Source organism: Suricata suricatta, chromosome 6 (assembly GCF_006229205.1).
Source record: "Suricata suricatta isolate VVHF042 chromosome 6, meerkat_22Aug2017_6uvM2_HiC, whole genome shotgun sequence".
NCBI classification, from domain to species: domain Eukaryota; kingdom Metazoa; phylum Chordata; class Mammalia; order Carnivora; family Herpestidae; genus Suricata; species Suricata suricatta.
Window position 1 is genome coordinate 90,938,362 of NC_043705.1, and position 15,789 is coordinate 90,954,150.

General features: G+C 43.2%; 1 protein-coding gene across 1 annotated transcript in view; it reads left to right on the plus strand.

Annotated features, from left to right (window-relative positions):
* Window positions 1-15,789, plus strand: part of SLIT3 (slit guidance ligand 3) — a 593,860-nt gene that overhangs the window by 38,344 nt on the left and 539,727 nt on the right. Inside the window, exons 2-3 of the mRNA XM_029941248.1 lie at window positions 7,834-7,905; window positions 14,555-14,626. Coding sequence (XP_029797108.1) covers window positions 7,834-7,905; window positions 14,555-14,626 — 144 coding nt within the window. The remainder of the gene's footprint in view (window positions 1-7,833; window positions 7,906-14,554; window positions 14,627-15,789) is intronic.

Below are 15,789 nucleotides of genomic sequence, written 5' to 3' on the forward strand. Positions count from 1 at the left end.
TCAATTTTGTTTATTTTTTCAAGGAACCAACTCTTGGTTTCATTGATCTGCTCGACTGTCCTTTTGGATTCTATATTGTTTATTTCTGCCTTGATCTTTATTATTTCTTTTCTTCTGCTGGGTTTGGGGTGCTCTTGCTGCTCCCATAAGCTTTTGTTTATATCTCTGGCACAGTATAGGACAGGAGTCTGTAAACTATAGCTTCCAGATCAAACCTGGCCTTCAGCCTGTTTTGTAAATAAAGTTTTATTGGGACACAGCCATAAACATTAGTTTGTGTATTGTCTATGGATGCTTTCATGCTACAAAGCTGAGTTGAATAGTTGTGATAATAAATGTGGTTGGAAACACCTAATTATTTACTATCTGGGATTTTACTTCCAGAGTTAATCAACACTTTGCATAGACTGTTTAGCATAGTCTGTGGTAATTGATCTTTTTTTTCCCTACTAAACTCTGAGTTGCTTAAGGTCAGAGACCATACCAGTCTTATTTACACCTGTGTCCCAACACTTAGTATAGTAGCTGAAACTTAAAGATTCAGACAATTTATTGAATGAATGAATGATTTATCAGTCAGAAAAAGAAAACAGGTAGGAAAACTCAAATTTGAATTATTCAAGGAAGGGTGATTTTATAAAGGGACTATTTCAGAAGTTGGGTGTAGCTAAGGTAACCAGGACTAAAAGCAGTAGAGCTGTTACCACCCCTGAGCCAGAAGAGATGAGAGGAGGCAAAATGTTCTGGAAACAGGAAGAGGTCAGTCTTAAAGAGGAGCCGTGATCTTTGGTGGAGACACTAGCTAACCTGGGTGACCTCCCAGGGAGGGAACCAGGAGAATAAATACACTGTCCTCACTCTGTTCCTTTCCCCTATCTCCTGCTCAGCTCAAAGCAAAGTAGGACACAGGAGCCAGCCCTGTAATGTGGTCCAATCAGTTTAGCTTCCCAGGGTAGAGAGTGAATCATTGAAACTGAGGCCAAAGCCCTTCACTAAGTTATTCTGGTTTGGTTGGAATCTGTTCTTTGCTGGTGGTAAACAAGGGGTTAGGCTGGATTACAAGACATCTTAATTCTGTCACCTCTTATCACTTTCGTATGCAGGATTCCCCAGATTAGGCTTTGGGATCTTGAATGTGAATGCATCACACCATCTGTAGGCTTATTTAGAAGCTTGATTTCCTTGTCCTCAGATCCTTCACTTCTCTGTAATTCCCATTGTGGCCCTTGCTGTCACCACCCCATCACAATACACTTCTTTCCCATCTGCTCCAGGTCTTCTGATTCTCACAGAGGTCTCAAATCTCTGATTGTTCACTCTTGATAGAATCTAGACCCCATCTCTTAACATCTAATTTTGCATATTCTTACATTGTTCTCTAATAGCTTATAAGTCTCAGTTCATCTTTTCAACTAGACTCCAAGCTGAGGGCAAGGTCTAAGCCATATTTTTAAAGCCACTGGACCCCCAAAACACTAGAATTATAGAGCTCAAAATTATTAGGACTTTACAGGTTATGTTGTCCAGTTTCCTACCCATCACAAGTACATCATGTTTGACATGAGTTAACTACTAATCTCTGCTTACATACCCCTGTAATAGGAAATTGCTTCATTGTGAGACAACCCTTTCAAGTTCACCTCATACTGAGGTCTTCTTTCCTGAAACCCAGAAGGCTATACTCTGTAAATACTTACTGTGCAGGGACAGGTGGTCATATCTGAACTGATGGTGTGTTCTCTAACCCTGGATATTGCATCATCATATAGAAAAATCTTTTTTTGACACCAGTCCTAACTTCTACGTCTGCATCCTCTTTGAACAAGTTGTTGGCTGTGAGTGAAAAATTAACCACTCCTAATGCTGTTTAGAAAGTGCTTCTTCACACAATTTATCTCTTGAGCCTTCTGGTAATTCTGTAGAGCTGGTATTTTTGGTCATATTTTATAAAAGTCTCAACAACAGTACCAACAACTGGGATTCAACAAATTTAAGTGATGTTCTCTAAGTCACACAGCTAAGAAGGAAGAGGGACTCAAATCTATATCTTCTGGGTTTTGTGTTGAAACCCTTTTCTCCACACTATGCTATTTTACTGGAGATTGTTTTCTACTGATTCCTCATCCCAGATGTGCCATGGCAAAAGGAATGTTTTGCTGGAATACCACAGAATGAATCAAAAGAAGGATGTGAACATACATACACCAAGTTAGGAACAGTAGTCTGCCCTAGAACATTTTTTGTTTCATTTTTTTTCCAGTGTTGTTCTGAATTCCTCATCCTCCCCACCCCACCCAAGGTGTCAAGCAGATGTGAAAATACCACAAAGCTGCAATTCACAGTATTGGTTTATGATTCACTGACTGGGATGGGGGAAAATAATGCAGGAGATTACCATGGTGATGCCTGTTTATGGAGGCAGTATGGTAGATGATGAGCATCATGGCAGAAATCAGACCTGGGCAAAAACAGCAAGAAAGCACTCCCTCCCCTCTCTTGGAGCTTGCAGAGCTCAGCACTCCCACTGGCCTAGACCTCACTGGGAGACAGAAAAGGAAATGGGCCTTCTTGGCTGGAGAGGGAAGCAATAAAGCCACCAGGAGAGCCCTTTGCTTTTTTCAAGATGGGATGGGAAGTTCTATTCTGCTCTATTTATTATTCGTTTATTCATTCATTTTTCTTCTAGTCAGCAGATCACCTGATACAGCAGAAAATGCTTAAACTCTAGTCGTAGATAGACAGCATGATGTGATCAAAGCAAAACAAAACAATACAAAACAAAACACATGTCTTTTGCATTCAGAGAGCCCAAGTTCATATCTTAGCCTTTGCTCCCTACTGGTTGTGTGACTTCATGGCAGGTTGCTTTGTTGGTAAAATCTAAGCTGGACTGGGGGTACGAGAGATGATGCTTCAGCTTCCTCATGTGAAAAATGGGGTAATAGTACCTACCACATATGCTTGCTGTCTGGGATAAGAGAGAATGAACATACAGTTTTTAGCACAGTGTCTTGTGCACAGTTTGGGCCCCCAAACATCAGATTTTATTAACACTTATCTTCAGTATTTTTATCTGTTGAAGGAAGATAATAACACTTAATTTTCAGAAACAGTTGCAAAAAAAAAAGGAAAAAAAAATGATGGAAAGTTCCTGACTCAAAGATACTGCATTTGTCAGTGTAGACTGCTATAACAAATAGGCCCAAAATTTCAGGGGCTTAAGAATTATTTCTTGAATGTGTCTGAGTTTTATGTGGGTAAATGGAGAGACAGGGGAGAGAGGGTCTCTATTCCATGTAGTCATTCAGGGACTTAGGCTCTTTCTGTCTGCCATTCTTGGAGTTCTCCACTGGGTTTACTGAATTCAGCCCAAGATGAGGGAAGAGAAGGAGTATGGAGGATTGGGCAGGATATATTATGGGTCGGGTCTGAAGGCTGCATATGGTGCCTCTGCCCACATAATGTTGAGAACTCAATCACTTGGTTGCACCTACCTGCCAGGGAAGCTGAGAAATGTACACTATCTGTGTGTACCAGACAGAAGGAAAATGGTTTGGTGGTCAACTTGCCAGTCTCTGCCACAATGTTCAATGAATGGTACCCACTATTGTGATTACTAATGATACACCAGGGGGATTCTAATGGTATCCTAAGGCTCACTTGGAGGGATGGACAACCTTAATTATGCAATCTTTACTACTGAGAACCAGAGAGAAGGGCCAAGTCTCACTTGATTTCTAGGACAACAAGGTATATTTGGCCCCTTGTGAGCCATCCTTGACCATAATGACAGGACTGAGGATCTCAAGGGTGGCATTCAGGGGCGGACATGCCATTGAGAGTCATGTGAAGGGAGTTCCATTGTTAGTGGTAAATTAAACATTCAGAAAATGTCTTTCTCTTCCTTTTTCTTCCATCTCTCTATTATGCCAAATGGCTCATTTCAGAACTTAATGGCTTAAGACACAGGACTCTTTTTAGTATTCTCCCTCATAGTGTCTGTGGGCAGGAATTCAAGAGTAGTTCAGCTAGGTGAGCTGGCTCAGGATTTCTCATAAGTCCTAGCCAGATGGGTTGGAGCTGAAATCTCAAAGGTGTTTGCACTTACGTGCCTGACCTCCTGGTTGGGAAGAATCAGACAGCCAGGGTGGAACCACCAGGGCTCCTTCAGCACCTCTCTGTCTCTCTCTGGTCTTCTCACTTGGCCTTAACCAGTAGTGACTCTAGGCCTTCTGGTCTTCCAACCTGGCAGCTGAGGGCTCTCATGCAAGTGCTCTGAAAGAGAGCCAGGCGGTCACTTCTTACCTCTTTTAATCCAGCCTCAGAAATTCCACATCATTCCTGCCCCAAGCTTGTCTAAGCAGTCATGAGGCCTGCTCAAGTTCAAGGGAGAGGGTCACAGACTCTACCTCTCTATGGCAGGTTTGTCAAAGAAACAACTTGCAGACATGTTTTCTTGCCACCCCACTTCCCTACCCTTCATCTAGAACTGTAGTGGCTTCCCGTCTAGTGAGCATACTTGCAACTGGTTTGGAACTTGTACTAGGCTAAGAAGTACTAATTCCCTCAAAGGCCAAAGCTGAAGGCTAAGAAATCTGGCTAAAGTTCCAGAGCAGCCTAGACTGGGGCAAGGGGAGCTGGGGGAGCGATGGGCACATGAGGAACTGCAGCCTCTTCTCAGTGTGCATTTAGTGAATTCCCATTTTCAGCGAAGCTTGCTTGCAATCTAAATATTGTGCTTCTCCATTCCAAGGTTGCAAGTGGGAGGGGCCGACATAGAGCATAGAGGCTCAGAGAAGTTAAGTAAAATACTGAAACTCACACAACTGGGAGTGGGGGAATGGGGAAGAGATTTGAACCCTGATCTGTGGGTCACCTCAAAGCCCATGAATGTGCTCCCTGACCTCCTCTCTGACAGTCAGGCAGAGTATCAGTTGGTGGGCCAGGGAAAGATATCATGGAAATAGGTGTCATAGAAATGCAAGAGAGAGGCAGCATGAGGGGCCTGCTTGTGGTGCTGTCTTACTACGTATTAGTCACAAAATGCACCCCTCTTTCATCTATAGGAGGATAGTCTCTTGGGGATCCCACGCATGGAGTTTGGGGTGGTGCAGGCAGCAGCTCTTGGTGTGCTGAAATTTCAGAGTGGAAGTGGGGGGTGCAGGCAAGAGGGATGTAGTTCAACTAATTACAGTAGTAATAGCTGCCATGATTGAGTGTTTAACAAATGCCAGATAAGCGCTGGGATAAGCAGTGTACGCATCATCTCATTTGACCTTCCTAAAAGCCCTGGAGGTTGAGGTGATCACATTCTCATTCTGTGGGTGGAATAGCTGAGCCTCAGAGATGCAGTGAACTGCCTGTAGGTCACTCAGTAGGTGGCAGGGCAGGGATTCAAACTCAGGGCTGCATGCGTCTGAAGCTCTGCCTCCCAAACGTGGACTCTGTGCCTTGGGGCAACCCTAAGACCCATCCCCCCAAATCCTCAGTGTTTCAGCAGTACACCATGTGCCCCTTCACATAATAAATATTAATTGAAAATATTGGTGCCACAGCCACCAGCACGAGCTGCTAAGATACCATGCTGTGTCCTGGTAATTAAACCCTGAGTTGCATTGTCATATCTACAATTTTCAGTGTCCCCAAACATCAGTCCCAGCTAAGACTGGAGGTGAGAAGAATACTCAGAGTGAGGATGAGCATGAGATTCCTGTCTGTGTGCTCATGCCTAACACTCACATGAGCAACTTTCTTCATTTCCTTCTGTCATTCTTATTCTTCCTTTTACCAACACTCTACCTAATCTGAAAAGTCTATATACCACCTCTCTCCATCACAGGCTGGGTAAGAAACAACTTGTTTGCTATCTTAGCTAGTGGAAAATTGGATGAGGAAGGGAAGTGGTTCCCAGGTGAGGTTACCCAAGGACTTAGTTGATTTTTATTTTGATATTATTTTCAATATCAGGAGAATAATCCCTCCTCATACCAAGTACTAGAATCTGAAGATTGTTTCTCCATTCCTTTTATGCAGCCATAGAGCTCCCAAGTCCCTCTGAGGCATGACTGAAGGATGGAAACTTTAGGACCCGGCTAGGTAAACCAAAGAAGTTGTGGGTGGGGATCTATCATGAGGAATATGGCCTCTTAGTTCCTGAATGTTCAGGAGAGGAGCAAAGCCAGTTTACAAATACGTTGTTGAGGGGGGCCTGGGTGGTTCAATCAGTCTGACTTCGAACTCAGGTCACCATCTCACAGTCATGAGTTTGAACCCCACGTTGAGCTCTGTGCTCACAGCTCAAAGCCTGGAACCTGCTTTGGATTCTGTGTCTCCCTCTCTCCTGCCCCTCCCCTGCTCATGTTCTGTCTCAGTCACTCTCTCTCTTCTTCTCAAAAATAAATAAAATATTTTTTAAAAAATCTTAAAAAAACCCCAAATACCTTGTTGAAACTCCAGTGTGGCCAAAATCTGAAAAGTTTCTCAAGAATACATGGTAGATAGGAATTAATCACTCAGCACGCATTATTAAGATTTGTAACATAGTGGGGTGCCTGGGTGGCTCAGTCAGTTAAATGTCCGACTTCGGCTCAGGTCATGATCTCACAGTCCATGGGTTCGAGCCCCACATCAGGCTCTGTGCTGACAGCTCAGAGCCTGGAGCCTGCTTCAGATTCTGTGTCTCCCTCTCTCTCTGCCCCTCCCCTGCTCACACTCTGTCTCTCCCTCTCAAAATAAAAAAACAAAGACATGAAAAATTAAAAAAAAGAATTATAACATAGTATTCATGGTCTTATTTATTTATTTATTTTTGCATCTAGTCTTCTTAGATAATTTTAGTGAACATAGAATATGTATCTAGTTGTTCATTGGTCCATTCTTGACTTTGGTTTTCTCTGACCCTGGTTTTCTAATACTCATGGTGCCTCTTCTCCCTAACACAAATACCACCATAATGCTTTCAGTTCTTCCATGGCAAATTCTTCTCTTTGGGACCATTTTTGCAGGAGCAATCCATGTAGTTGTCCTTACCTAATATACGAGATTAGCAAAGTTACCTCCACTCTGTGCCAGGTACATACTCTCTATATTGGGCTGTGGAGTTAAATGAGATATTATCTTTGTCCTCAGGGACTTTACAAACTAGCTGGGAAATAAATAAATAACTAGGTATGTACCAAAGTCAGTCAAGATTCTTTTGGTTTCAAGTCAAAGAAAATTCAACTCAAACTGTTTTAAGATAATAGGGAGATGGGATAGACTGGCTGATGTAATTTTGAAATACGGAAGTATTTGGCTTCAGCATGAGTAGGTCCAAATATTCATAGGACAGCTCCAGGAATCAGCCTATCTTTATCTCTTGACTCTAGAAAATGCTCTCTTTGTGGTGGCAAGATGGCTTCTGGCAGTGCTGAACAGCTTGGGGAGAAACCTAGTGGGGAGAGAGCTATTAGAAATTTGAGTCCTAAAACAATTCCTGTGGTCAGAGGGAGTGAAGATGCTTATAAGCCTAGCCTGGATCTGGGAAGAGTGGTCAGCCTCACTTATGTGACATGATCTGAGAGTTAGAGGAGGGGACTTCCAAAGGAAAAGTTTTTACCCAAAGAAGGGGCAACAGAAGCCAGGCAGCTAAATATAGCAGGGCTCTACTATATATATAATGGATAGCTTATTCCATACAGTATCCTTAAGGTTGGTTGGGCATGCTCAGGCGATGACATTAATCATTGGAATTACCCTCTCCTTGACAAGAAACATTCCTTCAAGACTGTCTGGGTTGAATAGACCATAAGTGTAACCTACAAAAATCTGACCTAAATTTACTCTCCATTGCAGTGACATGGACAGAAATAATATTACCAGGATTACCAAGATGGACTTCGCTGGACTCAAGAACCTCCGGGTCTTGTAAGTAACATGTGGCTCTCCAGCACATTTTCATTTTCAGCTCCTCGGCCTTGTGAAAATGTTCTGCTGCCCTGACATCGCACCCTTATGCACTAGGTGACAGGACTTTACCATTCTACAGCAGAAAGCACTTCATTAGTGTACCCAGGTTTCACAGGTGTCTCATTCTGTGTCTCCATGCTGCCAGCTGGGCTAGACCTGTGGAAGAAGTCAATTCCGGTGACAGGGAAAACAGAAGGCTATTCACGAATAAATCAGTGGGCCCAGCTTCTAGGATGACAGCAATGTCAGGTTGACTGACCATGCTACTCTTCCATAGAGATTATAATTTCTTCTCCAGCCTGTACATTAAAAGAGCAATCAGAACAAAAGTTATTTATGTTGTTGCTTAAGGAGAGGAGGGAGGGGGAGAGTCAGACAGGGTCAGAGCCCTTGCTATACACCCACAGCTGTATAGACAGGTAGCAAAATCTGGGATGGGTATTGGTGCAACAGGGGAGCAAGGAATATCAGATTTCCTTGCTAAATATTGAATACTTTAACCGCCTCCCAAGTCTGTCAGTGATAAGAATGTGCTTAAACACTTGTCCATTGGCAAATCTCAGACATTTAGAGGTATAGGAGACAAGCATTTGGAACCTCTTTTCTATTTTATTCAGAGGTTGATTTCTTTTTTTTTTAATTTTTTAACATATATTCATTTTTTGAGAGACAGGGAGGAACAGAGAGAGAGGGAGACACAGAATCCAAAGCAGGCTCCAGGCTCTGAGTTGTCAGAACAGAGCTCGATGTAGGGCTCGAACCCACAGACCATGAGATCATGACCTGAGCCGAAGTCAGATGCTTAACCTATTGAACTACCCAGGCGCCCCCAGAGGTTGATATCGACCCGTAAGTGTGGCTCCAAACCTGGAGCACCATTTGGGAAATCTAGCCGCAGCCTTGGTGTTTGTTGTGTTATGGAATCATGGATGGCAAAAGTCTACCAGAAGCAGCAACTAGAGCCACCTCCTTTTTACCAATAGCGCTTTGTAATACAGTGAATTTTGTTGTAGGGACAGGAAGTACCAGGTTCTGGTCTTATATCACAATTGGACTGCCCATGTGATCTTAGGTGAATCACTGTACCTCTTTGGGCCTCATTTTTTCTCATCTGTAGGATGAGGAATGACTGGTATACTGGTTTGCTAAGGCTGCTGTAACAAAGTACCACACACTGGGTGGCTTAAACAACAAAGATTATCATCTCATAGTTTCTGAGGCTAGAAACCCAAAACCAAGGTGTCAGTATGCTAAGATCCTTTTGAGGGCTGAGAGGCAAGGAGGATCTGATCCAGGCCCCTCTTCTAACTTCTGGTGGCCTTGGGAATCCCCAGTTTCTAGGTAATTGTCTTCTCCCTGAGTCTCTCACATTGTCTTCCTTCTACACATGTCTCTGGTTCACATTTTCTGTTTTTATAAGGACACCAGTCATATTAGATAAGAGCCCACTCTGATGACCCCATTTTAACTGAATTACCTCCGCGAAGACCTTCGCTCCAAGTAAGGTCACATTATGATAGCCTGGAGGTTAGGCCATCAACATATGAATTTGGGGGCTAATTCAACACATAACAAATAGAAGTTCTTCTAACTCTCATAATTTCATAATTGCACATTTAATAGTATATGGTTTTAATATTTTCATGGAGTCTATTTATTCTCGCTGCAACCTGTGGAATATTATTTGTGCTACATTGTTTTCCTGATTGAGAAGTAGATAGTAGTGGGGCATCTGGGTGGCTCCATTGGTCGAGCTTCCGACTTCCACTCAGGTCATGATCTCATGGTTGTGAATTCAAGTCCCATGTTGGGCTCTGTGCTGACAGCTCAGAGCTTGAAGCCTGCCTCAGATCCTGTGTCTCCCTCTCTCTCTGCCCCACCCCCACTCACTGTCTTTCTCTCTCCTTCTCTCTCTCACAAAAATAAACATTAAATTTTTTTAATTAAAAATTTTTTAAAAGAGAAATAGATTGTAGTAATGATGGTGATGATAACCAACATATATATGGTAACTTTCACAGACCAAGCTCTGTGGTATATGGTTATTAACCCCTCCCTTCCCAGAGGAAAGAGAGGCACAATTGGTTGAGTTGTCCTAGCTTCACATGCCAGGTAACCATGTGGAAGAGAAATCAGAGCCCAGAACGTGTACTTCCTGACCTCTGTGCAGAGCTGCTGTCCATTTACATTACAGAAATTTTAGAAAACTGAGAAGGAACAGCCTACCCGTTTTGTAAATGCAGCCCTGATGTGCAAGTAAGTGGTGTATGTGAGTTTTCCTGAACGCCAGTGTGTGGAGACAATAGGATCTGAATGTCAGGCCTCCAGATGGCAGATGCTTTCCCCTTGCTGTGTTCTCCAGTCTGTGACATGTTCATGCTCCTCTCACCATTCTCAGGCTCCGCTGGTGGGGGGTGGGGAGGGAAGGTGGAGGGCAGAAGGGAAGACTCCACCCTCTGCCCAGTCTTTCTTTTGTCCTGAGAAGTCACGTGTCTGTGAAATGACCAACAGCTCTCACAAGATGTATGTGGGTCAGAACTGAGACTGGGACAGGTTGAGGGAATTCTATGGCTCAGTTTTAGGGCAGTTTTATTGAAGAAATAGAGGCAGTAAACTCCTGATTCCAGGTCATTTGACAGCTTAAAGAACAAACATTTAACTTCTCTGTTTCCATTTCCACCCCCTGCATCTGTGAGAGATTTCCTTTTACACAACTCAGAAATTTTGCCTAATGCTTCCTTTTCTAACCAAGTTAGCAAAGAAAACCCTTTGATTTTCTTACCATTACATCAGAAGACTAATAAAAATTCCAATTTCCATATCTGCTCTCTGCAAATAGGAAGTTTAAAATAATCACAAAAGACCATATTAATATCCTCTGGATGGTCTACAACATTTATTTAACTCCAGTTTATCTTTTGTTTAATTGGCACATTCTTCTTATTTTGATAAGCAATGCCAAAACATTCCCCTTCCTCCACTTTAAAGGCTCTCTTAATATACTGTGTTTCATTATCTACCTTATCAAGTCAAAGACAATCCCGTTCAAGTGGCTCTTTATTACTGTGAAAGAATCTGGTAGGCGGGATGGCTGAAATGCTTCCTAACACCAGTAAAATAACCAACATTTAAACCATATTTTCCCTCAATCTACTCTTTTTAACTGAGTAACGTAGACAACTATATTTTTTGAAAAGCTTTCATCACACCTTGGCACATTCCCTATATCTGTTTCTTGTTTACAATTTATAGTGAAGCCAGAAAAGACTCCATAGTCTTGGATAATTTGAGCTCACCACCTATTTCCATGCAGAACTGTTAATACGGTGCAGGCAAATAGGCAAAAGCAGATAAAATGGATATTGGGGAACTTTGGTCTCATTCAAAGGCAATTTTCCCTAAATAAAGTACATTCAAGGAGAAGATGTAAGAATTGCCCATAACAATCCTTTCTCCCACAGGGTGGGAGTAGGGAAGGATCTCTTCTGGTGGTATCAATTATGTTCTTTCTTAGTCGTCTGTTGCAAGAACTCTGCTATGCCCACAATGTGGGAATCAGCTTTATCCCAAATGGGGTTAATAAATGAGTTAAAATCCACTCAGCCATCATCACAAGGGGAGATTTCCGATTCTGATCCAGTGTTAAAACTAAAAAATAACAGTGCCAAAAGAGCTGAAAATGAACACAGTCTGTGTGTTTCTAACTCAGAACAGACTCAAGCCATGGACAGCTCTTTGGTCTTCTACCCTTTCCTGGATCCCTGACCTCCTGCTTTGGTCAGTAAAATGAGAGGGATATTCATGGCCTTAGCATAAGCCCCTGAACGGGCATCTCAGCCTATAATTCTGGATGGAAGGTTCACAGCTTCTTCATTCAGTGATTCATTGATTCATCAAATGTTGATTATTCATTGAGCCTTTAAAAGTTAGGTACTAGGCTGGACTCTGGTAGATCTAGGAATTAGATCTAGAAAGGGACCCTAGCTACCCTACCAGTCAGGATTCCAGCAAGAAAGTGATAGTGTTCCCTGAGGACAAATAAAGAGAGCTAACTAAATAATTATTTACAGAAGTATGGGCAACGTTAAGAGAACCTAAGAAGACATGGTGCAGTTTCCTGGGGATAGTGACAACATGGAACCACAGCAGCCCTCTGGGCCTCGAAGAGCCATGGGAGAAAGTAGTTATCTAAGCCCACAAAGGTTGGGGCTATCTGATAGGACCTATGATTTTAGGTAGAGGGACACAATCAACCTGAAGTGACTTGGCAGGGAAGGAAGTGGGAATAAATTCCCCAGTCTCACTTTTGTCCTGCCCTCTCATCTCCTGCTGGTAACTTCCATTGGCTAAACCCAACTGGAAGCCAGAGTCAAAGAAGGTTCTTGCAGTGATAAAAGCCTACCAGAGCCTGAGAAAAGTGGAAAAGGGGAAGATATCTAATAAAGTTCTATTTGCATTTTTTTCTATGCCCCTTTCTGAAAGAAACTAGTGGTGTTAGATTAATAAGTACAGAACTAAAAGATTCATCATAGGAGGTTGGAGTTAAAACTCGTTCAGAAACCCAGCAAGAATATGACACTCAGTCCCCCTCATGTTGCTTCTTGTTATAATTGGGAAGTAATCACAACAAGCTCTGTGATGGATTGATTGATAGTAAAAACCCAGCTAAACAAACCCCCAGCCACTATATTGAACTGGCTTCCTGGTTAGCAAGATGTGCTAGCAGTGCAAGTCTGTTAGCATTCCAAGGCACTCTTTGCCATATGGCAGAATGGAGAGGGAGAGAAGGGAGGGAAAAGAACATTTATTAAGCCTTTAATTGTACTCCAGATCCTGGACTAGATAATTTACACACTTTGTTCCACTTTTATTCAAGGAATTATGAGATGTTTTATTTATTTATTTATTTATTTTAATTTTACAAATGAGGAAGCAGAGTCTCTGAGAGGTTGACTAGATAGCCCAATGTCACACCATCAGCTGGTAGGAAATCAGATTTGGCAAGCACACCAGACTGGGAGTTAGGGAGTCTACCCAATATAAAAATAATTTTTCCTTGGGCAAGTCTCTTAGCCTCCCTGCTCCATGGCGTCCATATCTGTTAAGTAAGGAGGACCAGCCTCCCGGGGCCACGGTAACATGGATGTATAGACTAAAGTGGGTGAGGGCAGTGGTGTACTGAGGAGCCTGTGTGCCTTGCCTGACCCCATACTCAGTTCCCACCAACTGTTGGTATTTGGAAATGCAGGAGCTGATTTTTCAAAAGGAGTTTCTTTTGTGACATGATATATGTATGTGTGTGTGTGAGAGAGAGAGAGAGAGAGAAAGAAAGAGAGAGAAAGATTTTGTTTATTAAAAAAACTCACAAAAATATAAAATGTCACTGAATCCAAACAAAATATCCTTCTCACTCTGATAGTCTGGGTCAGACACTTCATACATCCAACATTAGGCTTTTCCTTGATATAAAATCAATATGTTATGTGGCCCAAAGTCCTCTTTAGTTTTTCATTATTCAGAAGCCTTTATTAGGTGACTGCTCTGCTAGGCAACTATGTTAGGGCTAGGAGTATGATAATGAGGAGAAGTTTTCACCTTCTTAGTCCTTATGCATAGTGGAGAAGTTGGACTTGAAAATAAATGCAAGGACCCAAGTGTTAAGCCCAAGAAGTACAGGGGTTATAAAATGCCTCAAAGATCGTAGGCTAGCATGGATGCAGTCATTTTGAAATGAAGGCCAAACCTTCTCTAAAGTTACCTTCCATCCTTCTGTTTTTCCTTCAGGTACTTCAGGGCACCTCTTGCCTAATCCAGAGGAACCTTAGACTCTACCTTCCAAAGAAACATCCTCCAATCACAGATGCATCCCCCTAAGTCTCATTCATCCACCAGGGTTGGCCCTGGATGGAAGCTGTGCAACCTCCTTGCCTCCCTTCCTTACTCCTTTTTTTTTTTTTTAATTAGGGAAACAAATGTTTCATTGTATACTCAGTTCTTAGGATATGCCACGTGCAGGAATCAACCTCACTTAATTAGTGGAGGACTTTGGAGGTCAGCAGAGTCTGTCGTTGGACAAGCCTCTATGACCATCACCCTCACGTTGGGAATAGCCAGGCCCTGGGCAAGGAGAGTTCCTTGCATGGACAGTTGACCAACAATAGGGTCACCCTTCCTGCTAGGTGACCCAGAGACAGTGTACCGAGAAGTCCCTTTTTAATGAAGTATTTTTGAATCCTTAGAGGAGTGAGCTCCAAGGGAAGAGATGCTGATTATATGTGCACTTTTTATAAGAAGCAGCTTTTACCTCTTCCTTTTCTGTGCAACATCCTGCAGTGCTTGGGGGGACATTTGCTGAGAACACTCTTAAAATAGAGGCATGGAAACCAATCTGTCAGGTAGAAGTGTGCAGGCGGCGAAACCCTGGTTACCGTGACACCAAGCTGGCATGTGAATTATCTTGTCCCACCAGACTGATCCCAGCTGGGGGATGGGGCCAGGGCAGAGGGTCCTGGGAGGCGCTGAGTGACCATGCTTGCTGGGCCTGATGCCGAGCATGGAGACCCCTTAGGCTGCTTGTCCTTGACCGCTGCTGTCTCTGTGGTCCTAGGCATCTGGAAGACAACCAGGTCAGCGTCATCGAGAGGGGCGCCTTCCAGGATCTGAAGCAGCTGGAGCGATTGTAAGTACAATACAACCTCCTTTCTTGAAAAGTCGTTTCTTTTTTGGAAATTGACTTCATTGCGACCTTGCCAAAAAAAAAAAAGTCTCCAATGTTTAATAAAATGTTTGCTATTTTATTTAAAGCACATTAGATGCATGTTAAAGAGACATGGTGATCCTTTTAACTCTTTTGCTTTGTTTTATTTTTTTAAACTCTTTCTTTAAAAAATGCTAGCTTTGGCATCTGGGGTTTGTTTTTCTTCTTCCCAGGCTTGAGCTATTGCTATTGGTATCTGTATATGGGGCTGGTTCTTGCCTAAGCCTCAGCCTTCCCTTTTGCAGAGGAAGAACTCCAGAAGCCAGTTATCCCTGCCATGGAGGCCAGTGTCAGAAATCCGCTACTCCCCTGCGTGGGTAACAGGCTCCCTCATCAGGCCCCCTCCTCCCCAAACCCCCTCTTCCCCTCTCGGGAGAGGAAGGATGGGAGAGTGGGCAGTACCTCTGGTGTGCCTGTATCTCCTCCGAGCCTCAGCCTGTGTCAGGAAGCCCACATGTTTCCAGGAGAGAATGTGGTGCCAGGGTTTAAAAATAGGCTGTTCTGACTATCAGAGGGAGAGACGAAGGGGGTGGGGATGGAGATGGATGGAGCCTCCATTTGTTTTGTTGATTAATGGTTTTGCAGAAAACTCTTGGGTCACTTTGATGGGGGTGCTGCTCAGATGGTTAAGTGGGCAGCTTCACCTTTCCTCAGTTAATCACATCTGGCAGCTCATAACATCTGGAGATTTGCTTCCTGTACTCTAAGTGGGGATTGTCCCCAAGAGCACTTAGTCATGCTGGTGGGCGGCTCTCTTCTACATATCCCTCCACATCCTGGCTGGCCTGACACTTCAGCCTCTTTCTCCTGCAGTTGGGGAACAGGGCTGCAACAGTTCACTGCTCCATCAGCCTCCTTAAAAGGATCCCGCTCCATTTACTTGTTGCCAATCTCATCTACAGAGATGGGCTTGGGTAAGGTAGAGGGCCTGCCACCACCATGTTAGCTTTGCGATCTGCCATCTTTTCTCTTGGAGTCATTGCATCTGGGGCAACAGGGGTATTACCCAGCAAAACCCTGTACTACCCATCTTTCGTGTGAACCGTTTCATTTATTGCTCTCCTTCTGGGTCAAAGGTCAGCATA